Below are 21,322 nucleotides of genomic sequence, written 5' to 3' on the forward strand. Positions count from 1 at the left end.
TGTCCTGGATGCCCACGCTCATCTTTGTGCCGTGCTTTCGACTTTCCGTTCGTTCTCCAAATGATATGTGCAACGAATTATGCATGCTCTTCAATTCCCGACTCCTCGCTCAGAACGCAGTCACACAAAAGACTTCCCGACCTCTTCCCATTCCCACCGTCTTCCGCATCAACTCAATTCCCCTCCACAACCTGCTGCGCCGCATTCCTCGCCCCCTCTGCTACCACCGCAGCCGCACTACTACTCTCCGCAGCCGCTGCTGAAACCACCTCACTAGCTTTCTCCGCCACTCCCGCCGCTGCTGATCCGGATCTGTTAAAAGCGGTCTGATACGCCGTCTGCGCCCACTCGCTCGCTGTTCCGTAGACGCGCTCTGCCACGCCGTTTGCGCCTCCGGCCAAGGTATTGTTCACATTATCCCCCGCGAAGTAGTAGTATGTTCGTCGAGACATGGTGAGAATGTGGTTTGGGAGGTAGATTACTGAGGCGATGAGGAAGAGGGAGAAGGTGAGGAAGAGGATGGAGTCTATACGAGGACGAGTGTTAGCGAACCAATTCTGCGCGAAACTACGCGGTGGGAGGGTACTCACTGAAGACGAATTTCTCCGTCGGTGTTAACATGTAGAGGGAGAAAGTGACTTCGTATTGGTAGTTTTTCTTTTGGAGCCATTTGACGAAGCCGGTGGGTTGGAAGAGAAGGAAGCTGAGGAGGAGGGCGATTACGGAAAGAAGGAGGGTTGTTTGCGTTGTGGGGTTTGTGAGGTCGAGCATTGTTGCGGTTGCGATTTTGTATGGAGACGTGAGGTTGGATCGGAGGTGGATGGATGCGCCGGACTTCGAGGGTGTGCGTGAGGTCGTGCGTAGACGTTGTCGTGGATGTCAATTGCAGAGGTCTGTTCGGAAGTTCGAGGTGTGCTGTCGGCGCGGTCTGCAGGAGTGACACGCGCGCGTGTGCTGGAGAAAGTTGAAGTCAATTGCGATGTGATGCGATGCGATTCGAAGAGAGAAGGGGTCTCTGTCTCGATGGTGCTCGTCGTGCTCGGAGATTGGACTGTTCCGCCTTCCGATTTGCTGATCTCCTCCAAACACCCACCTCATCAACACTTTTGCGACTGATCACTGTTGCCTGATTGTCATGGTCGTTCTCTTTGGAGCTCATCTACAGAACTCGTCATCGACGATTCGCACTCCCATGAGCACATTCAATGCTCAATCGATGTCGCGTCGTTCATCGATGCTGGTCTGAATGTACCAGTGCTGTAATTCACAGATTCTCGCTGATCTGTACGTAACATTTCATCGATGGCTAGGCATTGACATTGTACAATAGCTACAGCAGTACTCTATATGCTTCTAGTCGCATTCCTCTGCCGTCTGCTACACATGCACCATGCAAATTCGCACCACGTCCCGAGTCCGCCAGTCTGCCACACATGTCTAGATGTACTCAAACGCGCTCCAAGGACCCCCTTCGGAAGTCTCCTTCACCCGGTTCAGCTTGAATGTGGTGTTCACGCAGTCTGTCCTACTCGACTTGCTCTGCGCAAATAGCTGCCACGCCTCTTCACCCTCCACTGGACACGACAGCCATTCCTTGCTTTCGAATAGCAAGACATCGTTGCCGTTCAAGAATCCCAGCACTTCGCCGCCCTCGGGGATATTGCCGTCGTTCTCAAATGCCAGTGCGCCATCAGCGGCAACGTATACTTTCTGTCCGTGACCCCAGGTGGAATCGAGTTTGAGGCTGCCGTCAGCAGACGGGGCGTAGGAGAAGATGGTCGTCTTGTTGTTCTTGTCGTTGGATTCGCAGACGGCGGACTTGGGATCTTGTTGCCTTCCACATGCAGTTTGTGCGGGCTTGCCGCTCCAGAAACGCTGGCCAGAGGCGTTGATGATGCCGTCTTTTATGGTCACTCCGGAAGCGTCGAGGCCAGTTCCAGTGTAGCGGATGGGGAAGTCTGCGGCTGCTTGAGCGGCGGCGTTTGCGGCCAGGGCGGCGACGATGAAGGACTTCATTGTGGTGTTGCTAGAGTTGCGCCGGATGCGTGGAATAGCTGTAGGTCTATAGGCGTCTTCTCACGATGCGCTGTGGCCTATATATACAGGATATAGGTCGCCACTAGTTGTCAGTGCCTACTTGAATAGGAGCAGGTCTCGGACGAACACCGGAACCTGGACCTTATACTTCGGAAAGACTGGGATGCTCCTCTATACGTGTGTATAATTAGCCATCTGAACGTTAAATTCAGCAAGCTGGTTAGGGCTAGGGCTATCTGCCTTCAAGCGCTTGTGCGTAGTGCGTACAGGATACAGCACAGGTCGAAACGTAGTACTGTATTCTACTTGGCCTGGCCGAGTCCAATCGATGCGATGCACCCACGCCCCTCCAGTAGGGTGCGTAGGGAATCACGAGCGCTTCACAATATATCGCAGACCGCCTCACAGTCGACATTTTTACCGGTCTAAGTTTGAGGTGGGTCGTGGTCTAGCCGAGCAGAGTGGTGACCATATTCGCAATCGTGCTCTTGATGTGTTTGCGGCAGCCGCGGTCGGAAGTCGGGATCCCATATTCGGTGTCATTCGTTCTTACGGAGCCGCATGGCAAGAACCTGGATGGAAAGGACTAAGAAGCGGTCAAGCAGAGTAAATCTTGATCGCAGAGTAAGCGGGAGAGGGTGGCCATTCCAGCAGGGGCGACGTGACCCAAGCTCGTATTAGCAGCGAGAACCATTCGAGAACAGGAGATGTTGAGGAAGACGAGCGACTGCTACTTCGCACCGGTCACGACGACTTCCGCCATGTAGATGAGTGCTACCACACCACGAATAAGTCGATGTCGAGGCAGAGGCTACGGAGTGCAGTGATAAAGGATGCATTCTGACCAGCGAACTTCCGAGGAGCGAGCACTTAATTCCGCTAGCCGAACAAGGAAGGTTCTGTGGAGACAACTCGTTCCTGAGGCAAGCCACTTCGACTTCATCTGCACGTCTGATGAGACGGCGCTGTCCATTGCCAAGTCATCATTTGCACCATGCTGAAGCAAGTGTCGCTACTTTTATGTCTTGCGTTCGGCGTCCACGCTTCTAAACCTCACGTTCATCACCTGCCCAGCTTGCGTGAGCAAGCAAAGATACAAGATGGCTGGCGTGAAGAGAGATTAGCTAATATACCTGCTATATTGCGGAAACATGGTGTTGATGCTTGGATTGTACATCTCACTTCATCTCGAACCGACTCAATTGAAGCATCCAGACTGACTCTGCCTTTCAGGTCAGCCAACGCGAATATGGCGAAGAAACCGTCTTCTGGTCCATGAAGCAAGCAGAGCAATTCTCAGCACGACGTAGGACCCTCTCCATCTTCTTTGCGGACGACGGCTTCGAAGGCTGCGAGTCTCATACTTGGATTGATAACACTCCAAAGCTCTGGCAGGACCTTCACAATGTACTTCGATTCTGTGATCCGCGCAGCATTGCACTGAACATCGATTCAGAGATCGCGTTTGCTGGAGGCTTGCATGCGGGAGAATATAAGAAGCTACTTGATGAAGTCCCGGCACCATGGAACGAGCGTTTCGTATCGAAGCCATTGGTAGCAGTGGAGTACATTGCCACCATGCCCAAATCACGGCTGAACTGGTATCGCAGGCTCATGGAGACGGCGTGGGCAGTCATCGATGAAGGCTTCAGCGAGCGAGTCATCGTTCCAGGCCAAACAACAACAGAAGATGTCGAATGGTGGTTTCGAGAGAAATTGCAATCTTTGAACTATACGACCTGGTTCCATCCAGACGTAACAATTCTCCCAGGTTGGCTAACAGCAGAAGACAAACTCCAACGCTCCTACGCAGGGAAAGAGAACGCGATCCAGTGCGGTGACCTTCTGCACGTCGACTTCGGCCTCACGGCCCTCGGCTCCAACACCGACACCCAACATCTCGCCTACGTTCTTCCACCCGGCACCTCGGAGTCAGATATCCCAGCCTCCCTTCTCGCCGGCCTCAGGAAAGGCAACAAACTTCAAGACATCGTCCGCTCACATATGATCCCTGGCCATTCAGGAAACGAAATCCTTCACAACGCTCTCGAGTCCATGCGCGAAGCTAACATTTCCGGAAAGATCTACTCGCATCCCATAGGTGATTGGGGTCATAGTGCCGGGACACTTATCGGCATGACGAATTTGCAAGACGGTGTTCCAGTGTTGGGCGATCTGCCATTGTTGAAGAATATGTATTATAGTGTGGAGTTGTACGTGGAACACTGGGTTGAGGAGCGAAATGAGACAATAGTGTTTCCGTTGGAGGAGGATGTGTATTGGGATTCGGAGAAAAAGAGCTGGGAGTGGGTTTGGGGGAGGCAGGAAAAGTTTCATTTGGTGAAGTCGGAGGAGCGGAAGGAGGATTTATGAGAAGAAGAGAAGTGGTGTGAGAGAGGTTGGCGCATCAAGGGTAAGATAGCCGAAAACAACCAAAAATATATCCTACTCTTGCTCGACAAATGAGTGTCTGTCGCTGCTCTCTTCGAGAGAAGCCCTTTCAACCAAGACCCATTCATCTGCCTCCTCAATGTCAAAAATGTTTGTCGCCTCACACAGGATCCGATCATCAAAGCCGATGCCGACAATCTTGACCTCTCGCACAACATTCGCCCCATTTCTCTCGGTGCTTAGTGGAAGAACGAATTCCAACGCATAAGCTCTTCCGTACTGCTGCCCATCAGCACAAATTGTAAAGTAAGCGCAAGGACCTGTGATAGGACTGTATGGCATTATTGTGCCATCAGCACTATGTCCAGAGTCCGGGTGAATCTTCCAGGAAAGCCTCAGGTGGCGACCGTGGCCAGTCCCTCTCTTCTCCAGACGAATATCATCTATCTCACAGCGGCACCTCCGGGCGGATTGAGGCAGAACACTGATGGAGTATATCTCGAGAATGTCAGACTTTGCCACCTCAGGCGATAAAGAGCTCTGGTCGGACTCATGGCAGATGAACAGGCTTTCAAGGAAAATTGGTGGCTCTATCTGTGCGGCGCACCCGATCTCGCTGGTGTCGAGTGTCCACTCTAGCCTGGCGAATTGTCTATCAGTTACGACGAGTGTTACGTGTCTCGAATGTCGGTGGCCATAGCTGTCTTTGAAGTCGGCCTGGAACCGGAGATCGCGATGGGCGTAGTGCAAGATGCGGTATCTCATCGTAAGCTTCAGTGGCTCGAGAGCAGCCACTCTCATCTTCGCAAGCTGTATTCGCGAGCGTGACAGGGCGCCTTGGCTGAGAGGCGCAATGGACAGAACGCATCTCGAGGGAGAGTCATGCACTTTTGCTTGGAGTTGCGCAACGGGAGAAGCGGATTCTGTCTCGAACGGCTGAATGTTTTGAGAGCCTAGATACGCGTGTATGACTCCGTTGTCGGCACGCGAAGAAGCACGCTCGAAATTGGTGTGGAAGAAAGTGGAAGATCCAGCCGGGAATGCTTTCGCATACTTGACTACACCATGCTGCTGATAGGGTGCCGTATTGTGTGGGCTTTGCGGGTTGCAGTCGCATGGTAATTCCTTGGGCAGTGGGGTACCCTTCCATATTGCTCTTTCCACCGCAGAACTGTGGTCACTGAAATGCTCATACGACCAACCCGGCGCAAAGAGGCCAGCGTTGAGGCCCAGTTCCTGGAGGACCTGCACGCCGAGACCAGTACCCGTGCCACCACCGAAGAGCCTAGGCCACGTCACACGCCTGTGCTTCCTGTCTTTCTGATAGTTTTGTGCCCAGACGTCGATGCCAAAGTACAGATTGCCAAGTCCCAGACCGCTTTCCATGGCACGAGCTTTGCCGCTCTGAGCCAGCTCTGGGTCCCATTTGTAGTTAGTAAGCATAGAGCCTGCCGCGATGGCGAATTGTAAATTCATGTAGTTTAATGTGTTCTGATACCAGACGAAGTTGAGCGTCGTGAGTGCATCGTACCTGAAAAGCGATGAGTCTATAGCGAGAACGCATTTCCAAGAGATGAGCTAATGGAACACGCAGACCTACCACACTACCTTGCTGTTCACACCGAGCTCAGCTCTCAACTGCCGCAGGAAGCCTTCCAGCTTTGCCGCACTCCAGGATAGCAGCGGGAACGAAGTCTCAATATTGATCAGCCAGCCATCGAAGCCATAACATTTGGCCATGTTGGCAAGCTTCCGAGCGACCCAAACCGAGCCGGACTCGTCCTGCTGCAATATGCATTCAACATCAGTAGATCCAGGCTCGACGATGAAAGTCCCAAGTACAATAACACCATTGCGATGGCACGTGTTCGTCCAAACAGGAGGCGGGACAGACACGAGGCGATGAGAGAAATACACGAACGTCTCCACGAATTGAAGATAATTGCAAGAGTACTGTTCCTTGGGCACGATCTGACCTTGACATGATTCGTAGTCGTTGTATCCGCCTTGATAGTCGTGTATGAGCATCACTTTGGCGCCATGATCGCGGTCTGATTGCGCTCGCTGAAGGAGCGGAGTGTTGGACTTCTGGAGCGCGTCGACATCGTCTTCTGTCCAAGCCAGTAGTTCGTCAAACGTCTCAAGGTACGCGAAGCCCTTCAATGCGTCTCGGCACCTCTGCTCTGCCCGCTCAGCCTCAACACACGACGATTGAGAGGAAGGTTGGTCCATTTGTGTGATGGAGTGGGAGGAAAGTGGGAAGCAGGGAATGGCTGTGGCTGTGGGTGCGGGAAGGCGGGAATGGGCGCTGCAGGGGTCGGCGATTCACAGCTGCTGCTGTGTGGAGCTGAACCACTTGTTTCGAGGGTCCTCGTCGTTGGGAAGTTGTGGCTTTCACTTTTCTGAAAGCTGTCGTCAACAACACAACACACACATGCGCCGCAAGGGGCCCGCTCTGAATTGACTTCACATTGGAACATACGGCCTTCGTCATTGCCATCTTGCGACCTGACGCTCCACGAAACGACATCTGCTGCGGCACGGATAAACAGCCACCATGAATCTCTTCCGGATCTTGGGTATGGATGCGAGAAAGCATGTTATGGACGTCGCGGACAGCTACTAATTGAGACAGGCGACTTGTCGCATTTGGCATCCATCTTCATACTGCTTGCTAAGATGAAGTCGTCAAGTGTATGCGACCCCCGCGGCGGCCTCCACGCATTGGGATCCCCGAGCTAATGGCTGCCTGCAGAGCGCATCGGGTATTTCCTTCAAATCACAATTCCTCTACCTCGTGGTCTACGTTACGAGATATCTTGGTCAGTTGGAAAGAGCATCAGAGTATGTGAGAGGGCCGGCTGACGGAAGGTGGCAGATCTGCTATGGACGAACCCGACAAACAGCCTTTGGAACACTACCTTCAAAATCATCTTCATTGGCGCGCAGGCCTACACGATATACCTCATGCTCAACGACTACAAACCGACGCACGACCCGAATCAGGATACCTTCAAGGTGGAATATCTGATTGGAGGAGCTGCCGTCATGGGGATCTTGTTCCCTTACCGATACAGCTTGACAGAGGTAAGGAGAAAGAGCATGAATCTGGTCTGCGGATGGAGCGGATAGCTGACGTGGGAACCGCAGATGCTCTGGGCATTCTCGATCTGGCTGGAGTCTGTTGCCATTCTGCCTCAACTCTTCATGTTGCAAAGGACAGGGGAGGCTGAGACCATTACAACACACTACCTGTTTGCTCTCGGTGCCTACAGAGCGCTTTACATTCCCAACTGGATATGGCGATTCTTCACCGAGAACCACTACTGGGACCCAATTCCAGTGATTGCGGGTATCATTCAGACTGTGCTCTACTCAGACTTCTTCTGGATCTACTACACCAAGTACGTCTTGCAGGAGCACGCGGGATATGCCGCCTGGGTAACAAGGCTGACGTACTTAACAGGGTACTGCAAGGCAAGAAGTTCAACCTCCCAGTCTAGAATACGCGAAATCGGACTATCTCTCCGGTATCTCCAACGCGCCGGAGCCGAACAACGCGCCCAGTGATGTGCATGCTGCTGTGTCTGCACACACTAGTATACCTCACGATTCGCGCGCAGAGTGTCCGCGCTCAATTGATTGAAATCAGGAAGGACGAATTGAGATGAGCAAGGCAATATACTCGCGTTGGCAGAAGGAATCATAGCTCGACTGCGGCGAATGATAACGCTATGTTCGATCATTGAAATTGGCATGATGAGACGGCGTAGCTGTATGTGTACAGATATGAGGTCGGTGGTGATGAGTAGGACGAGTTTTAACCATCATTGCATATGCAGACGCTCGCATTGTAAGTTGATGAAAATAACCCGCAAGGGCATAATGAACTTCGAAGAATCGAGTCCTCGCGCAATAGTTTCATGAAACGTGATGATTGCGCCTGCTGTACTTTGTACTTGATACTAGTCCACGGCATCGTCGTTGCGGACTGAGCCGAGATTCACGTAGTCGCAGTTTCGCGATCCCAGTGTGCCGATCCAAGTGAAGTAAACTGAGTCGTGTGGTTGTATGTGCTGGGCATCAATGCACAGAACGCTCCTTCGAAGTTGAGCGGGCGCGGCCGAATCAGCACGCCGATGACGCCGATGTGCCTGAAGCGAGAGCTGTCTAGTTTCTGTTCATTACTCGCGACACTACTAACACCCACACACCCGGGCAAACATCCAGCCACTTCTCTACGCAATTGCTTCTGCGGATCATTCATTTGTCGATCGTGGTTGCTGCAATATAGTCAGCGGCGCGCACACGCGCAACTTCACCGGAGAATGGCAGACCTCAGCGAGCTGTTCTCGCGCCTCAAACAGCACCAGAGCTCCGACGCACCACCGTCTTCGCAACCACCGCCGTCGGCACTGTGGGCGCAACCCGCGTACGAGCCGCCGTCAGTGTCATCGCCGTTGGTTTCACCACCGGCTCACACGCCAAATCCACATCACGCATCCAATATCATCAGTCCCATCAACCCGTCATCGAATGCCGGCACTCCGAATCAAGATCCCAATCGCACCAACAACTTGCTGAACCTTCTCAAGTTCCAAGGGCAGTCGGGGCAACAGCAGCAATCACAGCCACAATCAGGCGCAATGGCGGGCCTCACCAATGTGCAGTCGAATCGCCATACGTCAATACAGATCCCCGCCACGCAGCCTCGCGAAGGCGCATCTTCGCGCAATGCACGGCCATTGTCGGCAGCGGACGTCATGGCTAACCTCCAACGCTCCTCCTCTGGTTCTGCTGTACCTCAGCGCAATCTCAGCGGGGTGGACGACGAGTTGAGATCTAAGTCCAGTGGCAACCCCCAGGACTTGTTGCTGAATTTGCTCAAGGGCCCGAAGGCTCCAACGCCCGCACCAGTGGCGAGATCAGAGTCGCAGAATAGCAGGACACTCAAACAGCAACCCGATATCGATGACTTGAGCAAGCAGTTTGGACAAGCTTCAGTTGGCTCGACAGGCTCACAGGCAACACGCGAATCGACCGCTCGTCAGTTTGGCAGTCCCGCTGCTGGCAACACCCCGTTTGAAGGTCCAGCTGCCAACAAGGCTTCGATGTTCAACTACGTAAACCCATTCGACCAACTGCACACATCGTCGCCTCTGAACAGAAACCGCACACCACAGCCCGCCGAGCAGGCCAACGTGCCCAAGAAGATCGAAATCCTGAAACATGACCGCAGCGCTTCCGCGCAGAATGTCGAATCATCGCAGCCGAAGTCGAAGAGTAGGAAGATCGACGATGATGCTTCCTCGGCATCGACTAAGAGCATCTCAAAGGAGAACGTGGAGAAGCAGGTCGCACATGCTCTCAAGGCTGCTGACAGCCGTGAGCCACTCAACAGCAGGGCCACCACAGATGACGAGCGCATCAAAAAAGAGACTGCAAACAACGAAGACGTTGAGTCAAATTGGGAGAGTGCCGAGGATGATGGCAAGGCGGATTATAAGGTGGAAGTGTACAACTTCCCAATGAAGCCGTTTGTCTCGATTCAAGTGCGCCCGCTAAAGCAGGCTCGCTCAATTCGACAAGACCACTTCATGGTCATTGCGCAGCTTAAGAAGGAGTTTGATCAAATCGACCGCTCGCTCGTCACTGCTAGCCAGACACACATTGTCTACGCGCAAGTTGCGACGAAGAAGGACAATGGAGGATTCCGAATCATTCGACAGGACTCTGGCGACCACAAACAAGTTTTCCGGTCGAGCGGCGAGCGCATCTTCAGCGTCCAGCTCTGCAGCAACGTTGCTACCAAAGACAACGATGTCGAAACTGTGCTTGGCACTGGAGTGCATGGCTCCGTCTTCTGGACATCCCTCGTTAAGTCCAGAGGAGATTCGTTCCAGGATGACGATGTAGAAGCTCATGGTTTCATCTTGCCTCCAGTAGCTACCGTGGAGGAGAACACCAGCGGCTCCCCGGTGAAGACTCGTGCCAAAATGAGCGCCCGTCATCCCGACTACTTTGCCATCGCACGCGGCAAACATATCTACATAATCGCACCAGATACGGCCAGGAACAGCGCATACACTGACCAGAACACGCGCCGTGTCAACAGCGAAAAGTACTTTGCTGAGCAGACCCTCAAAATCAACACTGGCAAAGCGGGCAAGGACTTCTGCTTCTCCGAAGATGACACAGTCATTGTCAGCCTTGATAAGAACGGGCGGTTCAAGTTTTGGGACATTCGCGATCTCACGGCACAAGCAAATGTGCGCAGCTTCGAGCCTCGCAAGCACGAGCCTGTCGAGCTGCGCGAACCAATCATTCAGCACAGTGCAGTCACATCGGGGAGCAAGCCCGACGAGAAGCCCTCGGTGTCCTCGATCATGTTTCTTGATAAGGAGAAGCCATTTAACAAAGGCTCTGCACTTCGTTACATGCTTGTCGGCTTCAAGCAGAACCATATTCTGCAGCTCTGGGATCTTGGGCTTGGCAAGGCGGTGCAAGAGATTCGTCTGCCCCACGAGAAGGATAGCGATGGTATTTGCAGCGTCACTTATCACCCCAAGACTGGTATAGTGACCGTTGGGCACCCAACTCGCAACAGCATCTACTTCCTACACCTTAGTGCACCAAAGTACAACCTTCCGACCATGGAGCAGGCCAGATTCATGAGAATGTTGGCGACAAACGACGCAGCCCTACCAAAGCCTGAGAGCACTGCCATCATGAGTGGACTTAGGGAGTTCTCTTTTGCCAAGGTGGGCCAGCTCAGAAGCGTGGACATGCTGAGAACGCCAGTCGAAAATGCTGGCGAAAACGGAACAGAGGAGGAGACCCTTTTTGAGCTCTACATCATGCACTCGAAGGGCTCTGTCGGCATCAGCATCAAGCGTGAAGACCTGGGCTGGGACAAGCAGAGCAAGATGATGAACCCTAAGGAAGCCCTAAAGGAGGGTGTCATTGAAGTGCGCGAGCTGTCAATCCCAAAACAGTCGTCCTCAACAGGAGAGCGCACTGAGGCGGACACTGCTTCGAGGCAGCTGCCGAAGTCGACCATTCTCGCCAAGCCAGAACCAGGCAAGACTCCATCGCCGCTAAACGCCGTGAAGCAAGAGACCGCCCGTTCGCCAACACCCCTCTCCAATGGACAGCAACCTCGTCTGCTCTCGCCGGAACCACCTACCAAGCCATTGCCGCAGATCCCTGCTGGCAACCCACCCTTCATCACTGCCGATTCTTACAGCCATGCCGCTTTGCGCACCAAGTCTCCAACTGGTAGCAAGTCGAGTGACGAAGTTCCGCGCAACCTGATAATCTCGCCGAAAGCAAAAGAAGCCGTCCTCGCAACGGCATCGAACGCTTCCACTCAAGCGAGTGCCCCGATTGCAGGCGCAGGAGACTACCAGAGTCTGCTGACGCGCCAATTCGATTCTTTGTACCAGCGCATTGAGTCCGACAAGCGCGTACAAGATGCTGCTGCCGGTGCAAAGCAAGACGCTCTACTCCGTCTGGTCTCGTCTACGCTCACTGAGAATGTGGATCGTAGCCTTAGCAGCATCATTGCCACCCGCATTGAGAAGGACGTGATTCCGACGCTGACTGAAGTGACCAGCAAGGTCGTGGATCGCAAGATCGCGGAATCGCTTCCACCACAACTGAATGCCAGCGTTTCCGCAGCGATGAAGGCCAACCTCTCCAACACACTCCAGCAAGCCCTTCAGGACAAGGAAGTGCACAAGGCTATCTCGGACTTGACTGCCAACCAGGTCGCTCAGCGCGTGCAGCAGCAAGTGTCGGCCATGCTACAGCAGCAACTCCCGGAGATGACTACGAAGGCCGCGCAGAAAATGGTCGGCGACCTTGAAAGCAAGTTCACTCAACATCAGCGCTCCTTTGAGGCTCAACGCCAGCAAGACAACGCGAAGATCGAAGAACTGTCTGGCATAGTTCGTAGCCTGTCGACTACGCTGCAAGGCATGGCTGCCAGTCAGGCTTCCTTCCAGGAGCAGATTCTCAAGCTTCAGCGTGAGACAGGTGCTGGTCAAGTGGGCGCAGCGAGATCCACTTCTACTTCTCCCACAGCCAACCAACAAACCCCTGCTGAGCCAGAGGATGCTGATATCCTCAACATGACTCAGCTTCTGATGGATGGCAAGTACGAGGAAGCAACTATTCAGGTGTGTCATAATGTGCCCATCGCTCTGATCTATACTAACTTCTCGCAGTGGATCTCGTCGGACCGACAAGCGGACATTTTCGACAAGTTGTTCGTTCGCGTTAATCCAACATACCTCTCCCAGTTGACCCCGCTAGTCGCTCTCACCGTCTCGGCAGCCATCACTTCAAGCTTCGACTCCTTCGTTTCTGAGCGTCTCGACTGGCTCACCCGAGTTCTGCAACAAATTGACGTTCGCAACGAGGACATCATGGACGTCGCGCCAAAGATCATGGATGTGCTCACGCAGCGTCTGCAAGGCGCTTACATGGCCATCTCAGAGGCTAGACCATCGGACCCTGCTTTGAGGACCATCAGCAACCTCAGCCGCCAAGTTCACGAGATTCGACGTGTTGCTCAGTGACTCGATGCGGCTTCGCGGAAGGGTTTGAGCATGCTGATTTGAGGGACTTTAATCGACAAGCAGCTTCTCACGGCGCTCTCGGCGCCCCCACATTTTTGCGATTCCTTTTGGCGCGGCGTTCATTGTCTGTTGCCGGCGGCGGATTACGTACTCACGTTCCTGATGCTTACGTGAAACACGATTCAGTGTATTCTACTGTAGCAGCATTCGGCGTGGCGAGCGGTGTAAAAATTGGACATGCTTTGTACAGTCCGGCTCCAAGGCAATGGAGCTGGCACATCCAATGTATCACACGAAAGGAACAAATTGTCACTAATAATGAACATTCGATCAAGAGCTCCCGAAACGCTTTACCTTCCTTTCGATACTTCGCTACGTATACTTCATCCTCTTGTTGAAATCATCCACGATCTGTCTCGCTGCTTTGACAATTTCTAATGCTCCAGGACTGTCACTATGACAGCATAACGAGACATCGTGGTCTCCAATCGGCAATTGGACTTCTTCGCCTGTGACTGCTGTCACGGAACTATTTTCCACTTGGCTCGAGACATGTTTGTGTACATCTTCAGATGTCCAAGGTTTCTTCTTGCGATCGATGACGAGTTTTCCGTCTGAAGAATATTTCACGTCGCCATATCTGATTCAATCACAAGAAGCTGTCAGCAATGCGGAGTATAGCAGGGCCAGGAGAGATAGACAGGACGTACAACTCCGCTGTAAACGGTAATCCCATTTCTTTGGCAACTTCTTCATGGAAAGTGCCCGCAAGGCCGAAGACACGAGTTCCTGGTGGAACACCAGCATAGACAGCGCGACAGATGTCTTTGTCGCGGTACATCATACCGTATAAAACGCCGTGGGGTTTGACGTGGTTGAGGGGAACGTCTGCGGCCGCGAGGAAGGCTTGGAGAGCGCCGACTTGGTAGCGCGTCATGGCTGTTAATTCTTCGGGGGACATTTTGATTTCGCGGCGACCGAAGCCTTGTCTGGGAAGGGTTAGTTGGTGGACGGTTTGAAGATTGTGAAAGGCAGTATGGTATACTTACATATCTGGCAGGCCGGGATGAGCGCCGACGAGGATGTTGTGTTCTTTGCATTTTGCAACGGTTTCGGACATGATGAGGGGGTCGCCGGCGTGGAACTGTTCTCTGTGTCAGATCCATGTGATATGAAGTAGCTGAAAGTGTTTGCTCACGCCACAGGCTACGTTGGCATGATCGATGAGTGGGATGAGTTCATCGTCAGGACCTGCCTTGAAATTTCCGTAGCCTTCGCCGAGATCGACGTTGATGTGTACTTTCTTTGAAATGGGCGGCATCGTGCGAGAACTAATATCTGTATAACGCGAGAAGGATAGATACGGAGAGTAAGAAAGAGAATGCGAGGAACTATTCCCGTGAAGCAAGATGAGGAGGTGAGGTCCAGGTACTGCGTAGAGCTACCTTTCTAGTGCTAGACTCGCGTGACGGTGTTATGGATACCCCTCGATAGGTGAGGAGGTTATGATGCTTATCAGTGAGATAGCTCTGGGACCTCGCTCGTGTTGGTTGGAAACCTGGATGTGTGCGGAGAAGTGGCAGCAGCTGCACACTGCCACCCTGGGCATCAGGAAGCATAAGAAGACCAGTTGTTACACAACCTCTGTCTTTAGATGACGGCTTCATACCATTGACAGGATGGAGAAATTGAAGACGTTGCTGATTGCGAACAGAGGAGAGATCGTGAGTGCCCCGCGATCATGAAGAAGTCGAGTCTTGGCATGCTGATGCAACTTCCTTCAATCTCGCCAGGCTGTTCGTATCATCAGAACTGCCAAACAACTCGGCATCAAGACTGTTTCTGTTTACACATCGGCCGATGCTGCGTCGTTGCATGTCTCCGATGCCGATGAAGCTGTCCTGCTGCCAACGCTGCAAAGCTATACTGACGGCGATGAGCTTCTTCGAATTGCAAAAGAGAAAGTAGTCGATGCCATAATTCCCGGATATGGCTTTCTCTCTGAGAATGCAGCCTTCGCGAAGGCTGTGAGTGATGCAGGTCTAGCTTGGGTTGGGTATGGTTCTCATTTTCACTATTCCAAACTCCAATGCAGGCAATTCTGATCGCAAACATCTGTATGCAGACCACGCGAAGATGCAATCAAGGCTTTTGGTATCAAGCACACGGCGCGAGATCTGGCTAAGCAGTCAGGTGTCCCTATTGTTCCTGGTACAGAAGGCCTTGTCGAGAACGAAGAAGATGCTGTTAAGCAGAGCAGTTCGCTTGGTTATCCTGTGATGCTCAAGATTACAGCAGGTGGAGGTGGTCAGTGGGACTAGAAGTGGACATATTGTCGATGATATTTTGCCACTGACTGTGGGAGCAGGTTCCGGATTGATAACTTGTCAAAACGCGGAAGAGGTCCAGGATGGATTCAAGAAAGCTCAATCTCGCGGTCAAGCTCTTTTCAAGGACTCTGGAGTCTTCATCGAAAAGTACTATCCCGAGGCACACCACATTGAAGTCCAGGTCTTTGGCAACGGACTTGGTCACGCCGTCCACTTTGGAGAGCGGGAGTGCTCGATTCAACGCAGGCATCAGAAGGTCATCGAAGAGTGCCCTAGTCCATTTGTGCAGAAACATTCGGGCTTGCGTGAGAAGATCTGCAGTGCTGCAGTAAGTCTTGCTCAGTCAGTCAAATATGGTTCTGCGGGGACTGTAGAATTCCTGGTGGACGACAAAACTGCCGATTTCTTCTTCCTCGAGATGAACACTCGCCTGCAAGTCGAGCACCCCATCACAGAAGCTTGTTATGATGTTGATCTTGTCGAGCTCATGTTGAAGCAAGCTGATGCGCAACTTACTGGGCAAGGTGGCCTATCTGCCGAGTACCTGGACTCGTTACAAAAGCCCGGGCCTTTCGGAGCTGCTATCGAAGCCCGCTTGTACGCAGAGAACGTGCTCAGAGATTATGCACCTTCGCCGGGTCTGTTGACAGAAGTTTACTGGGCAGAGCGTCAAAACGCTCGCATCGATACATGGGTGAGGACTGGCCTACGAATCTCGCCCAACTACGATCCGTTGATCGCCAAAGGTAGGAGGATACCTGCTCTTTCGCTCATGCAATCTACTGACCTTGTGATAGTCATCAATCATGCGAAGACGCGCGAGACTGCTCTCAAAGGTATGAGTATGCTGTTGGAGCAATCAGTGGTTTCAGGCCCACCAAACAATCTGGATTTCTTGGGCGCTATCATTAAAGATGAAACTTTTCAGTCCGGTCGAACGATCACCTCGTTCCTGCAGAGATTTGAATACAAGCCGAATGTGATAGATGTAGTGACCGCAGGCGCTTACACTCTGGTACAGGATCTGGAAGGCAGGCCAAGCGTGGGCAAAGGCATTCCTCGAAGTGGAGCCATGGATCCAATCGCTCTTGCTGTGGCTAATGCTCTTGTTGGCAACGAACGTGGCCAGGAAGGTCTCGAGATCACACTCTCTGGCCCCGAGCTGAAGTTCCATGGGCCGGCAGTTATTGCGGTGACAGGAGCTCCCATCGAGGTTGCACTGGACGGCGATATCATTCCGATGTGGACTCGCAAGCACATCAAACCTGGCCAGATTCTGAAGATTGGCAAGACAACTGCAGGAGGATGTCGCAGCTATCTCGCTGTATACGGTGGCTTCACTTCCGTGGCGGACTACTTCGGCAGTAAATCGACTTCACCTATAGTTGCCATTGGCGGATATCAAGGACGACAGCTTGCACCTGGAGATCAGCTCAGCCTTGTCAAAGAGATTCCATCGAATCTACACTCTCATCCTAGTGTTCCAGAGTCACTACGACCCGGCTACAGCTCACCGTGGACGATCAATGCTCTTCCAGGCCCACACGAGGAAGGCTATTTGACCGAAGAAGACATCGAAATGCTCTACAGCACTGAGTGGAAGGTCTCTCACAACGCTAGCAGGAGCGCAATTAGGCTGATAGGTCCCGTACCGAAATGGGCACGAGCAGATGGCGGAGAAGGTGGCTCACATCCTTCTAACCTTGTCGAGTATGGATATTCATGCGGATCACTCAACTGGACTGGCGACGAAGGCTGCATCTTTGCCTTAGACTGCCCCAACTTTGGCGGCTTCGCGAGTTCAGCTACAGCCATTCGTGCAGACTACTGGAAACTAGGCCAGCTCAAAGCGGGAGACTCTCTGAAGTACCAACGTGTATCTCTGGAAGAAGCTCTTTCGCTGCGAAGGAATGTCGAAAACTACATTGAAGGCATCAGCAAGGCTGTACAGACGAACGATTTCAACAATGTCAAGCCACTCGCTTCCGACTTCAAAGCCAGCGGGAACTATAGCAAAGCTGTCCTGTGGGAACGTCCAGCATCAGGTGCCCAGCCTCAAGTCCGCTACCGCCAAGCAGGAGACGACTACCTCCTCGTCGAATACGGCAACGAACAATTCGACCTCAACTATCGCTGCCGCGTCACAGCCCTCGAAAAAGCCATCAACGACTCTACCGCTCCATCCTGGCTCAAAAAAGATCTCATCACCACAGTCGGCTGCTGCACATCCCTCAACATCCACTACGATGGCTCTCAGATGGACCGCACCCAGCTCATCGCTCATCTCCAGACCCTCGAAGACCAGATTGGCGACCTCAGCACGACCAAAGTTCCCAATCGCCGCTTCAAACTCCCGCTATCCTTCGAAAGCAAAGAACAAACTGAAGCCACAGAGCGGTACATGTCGAATCAGAGACCTCATGCTCCGTACCTTCCAGATAATCTTGACTTCGTTGCGAAGAATAACGCTTTCACGGCTGATCAGTTGAAGCATAACATGTTGACTGGCGAGCTGATGGCTGTCGTCGTAGGGTTCTACTGCGGCAACACCGTGTCATTGCCAGTAGATCCGCGAATGCGAATGAGTGCCCCCAAAGCCAATCCTTCTCGAGTCTTCACTCCCGAAGGAACATTTGGATGGGGAGGGAGTTGCGCATCGATTTATCCCGTGGATTCGCCTGGAGGGTATCAGATGTTAGGACGCACAATTCCTTGTAAGTCTTCCCTTCTCTCCTTCTTCTCCTATACACCCATTGAATAATCACTAACCTTCTCACCTCCCTCCTCCGCACAGGCTTCGACTACTACGGCTTCAAATCCGGCTTCACCCCCACCCGCCCCTGGCTCTTCCAAGACTTCGACATCCTAACCTTCCACCGCGTCACCGAATCCGAACTCAATGCCCAACTCGAACTTTTCCGTTCCGGACAATATGAATTCACCTACGAAGACTCCGAATTTGATATGGCAGAACATAATAAATTGCTCGAAGCAACGAAATCCGAGGTTGAAGAAATTCGTGCGAAGCAGAGGAAAGTCCAAGAGGAAATGATTAAAGCGGAAAATGAGAGTTTGAAGAAATGGAGAGAGGAGAAGGAGAAGAGGAAGCCGGATTTGAGTACGATTGAGAGTTTGTTGGGACAGGAGGGGGTTGGGGTGGTGGAGGCGCCGGTTGATGCGAATGTTTGGAAGGTGGAGGTTAAGGAGGGGGATGAGGTGGAAGGCAACCAGGTTGTGGTGATTTTGGAAGGTGCGTTCTTACTAGATCTCTCCCTTTTGTTTTCTTTCTTCGCTTGTCTTGTGCTGACAATTTGGGTGTAACAGCGATGAAACTCGAAATCAATGTGAATGTGCCGGAGGGGTTCGTGAGTGGTGGGAAGAAGGCTGTTGTGGAGAAGGTGCTTGTTGAGCCGGTAAGTTGGTGATTCTTGTTTGAGCTATAGGAGGCAATATTTGCTGACATTATCCGTCTTGGTGTAGGGAGAGACGATCAAGGTATGCGTAACCCACGGTTTTTCCACGAGGAAAATCAGTCATTCTCAGAACGTTGTGCTGACACCGATTGCAGGCCGGAGGACGCATCGCGCTCATTCGTGCAAGTTGAATCATGTAGGCAGTGTAATTTGTTTGGTCGCTTTTGGACAGAAAGAGGGTGCTCGCTGTGTTGTGCTCCCCAATTCGTCAGCTCAGTCCGACTTCACTGAAGTCAATCATTCGTGTTTCTAAGTGACCCGTCTGCGATGCTGAGCCATGCACGGCACGCGTACAACCGGCAGACTAGATGAGCGCAGAAGCCATGAGTTCACATTAGTCACACGGTAAAGTCGATCATACCACGATTTAGCTAGTCCGGTATACGGCCGTACAGCCGTCGCTTGTCTCAGATCTGTGACCTAGTGTAGTGCGCTGCGTTCTTTGAAGAAAAAGCTTCTGTTTGCAAAATGTTTTTTTCCCTTACCTCGCATACCGCTTCGTGACGTCCTTGATTGGGTCCTTTGTTCATCATGCAGCAGTCGCGGTGCTCGCTTCAACATCAGAGTGGTCAGCTATACGCAAAAAGGCGAAGCATCGGTCCCGAGGCGCTATGATATCAGCGTGTCAGGGACAGTACTGCAAAGTGAATCTGAAGCAGGGTCCGAAGAATTTGGAGCTTGCCGCGAAATGGTGCAAGTCTTGGAAGTGAAGATCTGGGCACTTCTAGACAAGAAGATCCACATCATTCTCGCCCAGGGCTGCAGCAGCAATGGCGCATTGCACATCGCGCATTTGTGGAGAAGCAGTGTGGCTCGTGTAAGATGGGTCTGAGTCCAGTCATAGGCCAATGCCACGATCGTCGCACGTAAGATGTACTGGGGTGGTCCGCTCCAGTGGTGTCGGTAAGGAGAACAATTGAGATAGACTGCATGCGGCGCAGTAGTCCAGTCATAGCAGAAGATCCTTTTGGCGTTGGCGGAGATGGAGCCTTCTGCCGACATGTCGCCAATGAAGAACGACGTCGAGGCGTTGAAGGCGTCGTCGGTGCCTGCTCGGTGTAGTTTGTATCTGTATATTGAATGATTGCTGCTGCAATATCGCAATACCGACTGCTCGTCACAGCGGGTTTGATGCCCTCGAGCTTACCTAGTAGAGGCAAAAGGCAAGCAACGGGAGATCCACTGTAGAGGTCATGCTTGATCCTCCTCGTATATTCTCTGAGGGGCGCCGGTCTGCTGTTATCAGGTCTTGTTTAGCATAGGGATAGCTACGTCTGCGGGTTGCACAGAGAGCATCATTCGGGGCCTAGGTTGTGCACGAAGCGAACCTTGTGCCCGGATTGCCCGCTCGTTCGCTATATTGCACGCAGCGGCCAGCGCCTGCCAAGGCCTGTCAGGCAATCGGTATAGCCGGGCCGACTCCACTCTCGCCTAATGGAAAGAGCAAGTCGCAACAGGGAAAACGATGTGGCCCAGGCAGGCGCGGCTTGACCTGTCAGAGAGAAGGTGCTGATTGCATGCAGAGCAGGAAGCAGTGCGGTCATGGCGTCGTTTGAGGAGTTACCTCCTAATGTCGATGGCGGGATCCGACAGGCGAACGGGAAGCTGCACTGCTGCGTGATGCTTGGGCGGCCAAGGTGCACGCGCTCGAGTCTTTTCCCCGTTCCTGCGATGGTGAAATGGTCGGAGTTCTCCGCGGACGCGACAACCAAGATCTGGCAGTGGCCGCTGCTCGGGGAGATGGGGAGGTGGAGGTGCGATAGGAGAGGATAGGCAGGAGGCCATCGTCCACATAGGCAGTGCGAGATAAGCGTGTCCGGCAGAGCAGGTGGACGGCAGCCGGCGGGAGGGCGTGTCTGTCGATATAAGCAGTACCACAGGGTCGAGGCGTCGCACGCTGGAGCGCTGCAGGGATGTCGGTCGGTCGACGGTGGGGAAAGCAAGCTGTACACGCCTGGAAGCCCTCTGCGGCGCCCGTCTTGCCCTGCCCTGCCCTGCCCTGCCTCGTCCACGTCGGACTCGCGGTGGGATGGATACGCAGGCGGAGCGAGGGGCGCTGGAGTAGACGACGTCGCCTGCTCTTTTCTGCGCTCGCTGCTATTACGGGAGCGCATCCATTATTGCTACCACCGCACATGCAGTACATGGTACCTATTACTACAGCTTACTGACGACAAGGTTTGAACTTAGCGGGCTAGCTTTGCCTTCAGCCACCGCGGTCGTCTGCTAATTGCGTGCTTCCTTCTTGGGACTACCGGCTCAGCGACGACAGCGACGGGACGGACGCGTCGTGCACCAGCTCTCGTCAATTTCCTCCTCCTCCGCACCCACGTTCGCGGCGAGACAGTCGAGGCCAAGAGACGGCGGTGGTGGGCGCGCGTTGCGGGAAACGGTATGCAGCCGTTGGCGGCATCCTAGACACACGCAAGGCCAACTCTCGAGGCGCCGTGCGGTGGCTTGCCAGTGCGGAGTCTTCTTCGGCGCCCGCTGTGTGCGTGAGCGCTCTGCT

The 21,322-nt window shown here is 53.1% G+C and overlaps 8 protein-coding genes across 8 annotated transcripts; 4 read left to right on the forward strand and 4 right to left on the reverse strand.

Moving 5' to 3' along the window:
• Positions 1-173: 173 nt before the first annotated feature.
• On the reverse strand, positions 174-771 carry CKM354_000989300 (uncharacterized protein; the record flags this gene model as incomplete). Its single annotated transcript, XM_044805333.1, has 2 exons — positions 174-526; positions 591-771. The coding sequence occupies 2 exons, from the start codon at positions 769-771 to the stop codon at positions 174-176; spliced, it is 534 nt and encodes a 177-aa protein (XP_044661268.1).
• A 666-nt stretch (positions 772-1,437) lies between these two features.
• CKM354_000989400 (uncharacterized protein) lies at positions 1,438-2,016 on the reverse strand (the record flags this gene model as incomplete). The annotated part of the gene is made up of 1 exon (XM_044805334.1): positions 1,438-2,016. One exon carries the CDS (start codon positions 2,014-2,016, stop codon positions 1,438-1,440), a length of 579 nt encoding a protein of 192 aa, XP_044661269.1.
• Positions 2,017-3,031: 1,015 nt separating this feature from the next.
• On the forward strand, positions 3,032-4,410 carry CKM354_000989500 (uncharacterized protein; the record flags this gene model as incomplete). The annotated part of the gene is made up of 2 exons (XM_044805335.1): positions 3,032-3,208; positions 3,271-4,410. 2 exons carry the CDS (start codon positions 3,032-3,034, stop codon positions 4,408-4,410), a joined length of 1,317 nt encoding a protein of 438 aa, XP_044661270.1.
• A 72-nt stretch (positions 4,411-4,482) lies between these two features.
• CKM354_000989600 (uncharacterized protein) lies at positions 4,483-6,660 on the reverse strand (the record flags this gene model as incomplete). Its single annotated transcript, XM_044805336.1, has 2 exons — positions 4,483-5,959; positions 6,029-6,660. The coding sequence occupies 2 exons, from the start codon at positions 6,658-6,660 to the stop codon at positions 4,483-4,485; spliced, it is 2,109 nt and encodes a 702-aa protein (XP_044661271.1).
• Positions 6,661-6,985: 325 nt separating this feature from the next.
• On the forward strand, positions 6,986-7,931 carry CKM354_000989700 (uncharacterized protein; the record flags this gene model as incomplete). Its single annotated transcript, XM_044805337.1, has 6 exons — positions 6,986-7,007; positions 7,064-7,122; positions 7,184-7,250; positions 7,307-7,515; positions 7,579-7,832; positions 7,895-7,931. 6 exons carry the CDS (start codon positions 6,986-6,988, stop codon positions 7,929-7,931), a joined length of 648 nt encoding a protein of 215 aa, XP_044661272.1.
• Positions 7,932-8,756: 825 nt separating this feature from the next.
• On the forward strand, positions 8,757-13,010 carry CKM354_000989800 (uncharacterized protein; the record flags this gene model as incomplete). Its single annotated transcript, XM_044805338.1, has 2 exons — positions 8,757-12,608; positions 12,657-13,010. The coding sequence occupies 2 exons, from the start codon at positions 8,757-8,759 to the stop codon at positions 13,008-13,010; spliced, it is 4,206 nt and encodes a 1,401-aa protein (XP_044661273.1).
• Positions 13,011-13,382: 372 nt separating this feature from the next.
• Positions 13,383-14,331, reverse strand: CKM354_000989900 (uncharacterized protein; the record flags this gene model as incomplete). The annotated part of the gene is made up of 4 exons (XM_044805339.1): positions 13,383-13,650; positions 13,721-13,999; positions 14,060-14,154; positions 14,209-14,331. The coding sequence occupies 4 exons, from the start codon at positions 14,329-14,331 to the stop codon at positions 13,383-13,385; spliced, it is 765 nt and encodes a 254-aa protein (XP_044661274.1).
• Positions 14,332-14,689: 358 nt separating this feature from the next.
• Positions 14,690-18,944, forward strand: CKM354_000990000 (uncharacterized protein; the record flags this gene model as incomplete). Its single annotated transcript, XM_044805340.1, has 9 exons — positions 14,690-14,734; positions 14,804-15,066; positions 15,136-15,317; positions 15,379-16,086; positions 16,138-18,054; positions 18,135-18,590; positions 18,665-18,753; positions 18,821-18,835; positions 18,909-18,944. The coding sequence occupies 9 exons, from the start codon at positions 14,690-14,692 to the stop codon at positions 18,942-18,944; spliced, it is 3,711 nt and encodes a 1,236-aa protein (XP_044661275.1).
• Between the last annotated feature and the right edge of the window lie 2,378 nt (positions 18,945-21,322).

Source organism: Cercospora kikuchii (assembly GCF_019650295.1).
Source record: "Cercospora kikuchii DNA, contig_00006, whole genome shotgun sequence".
Lineage (NCBI taxonomy): Eukaryota > Fungi > Ascomycota > Dothideomycetes > Mycosphaerellales > Mycosphaerellaceae > Cercospora > Cercospora kikuchii.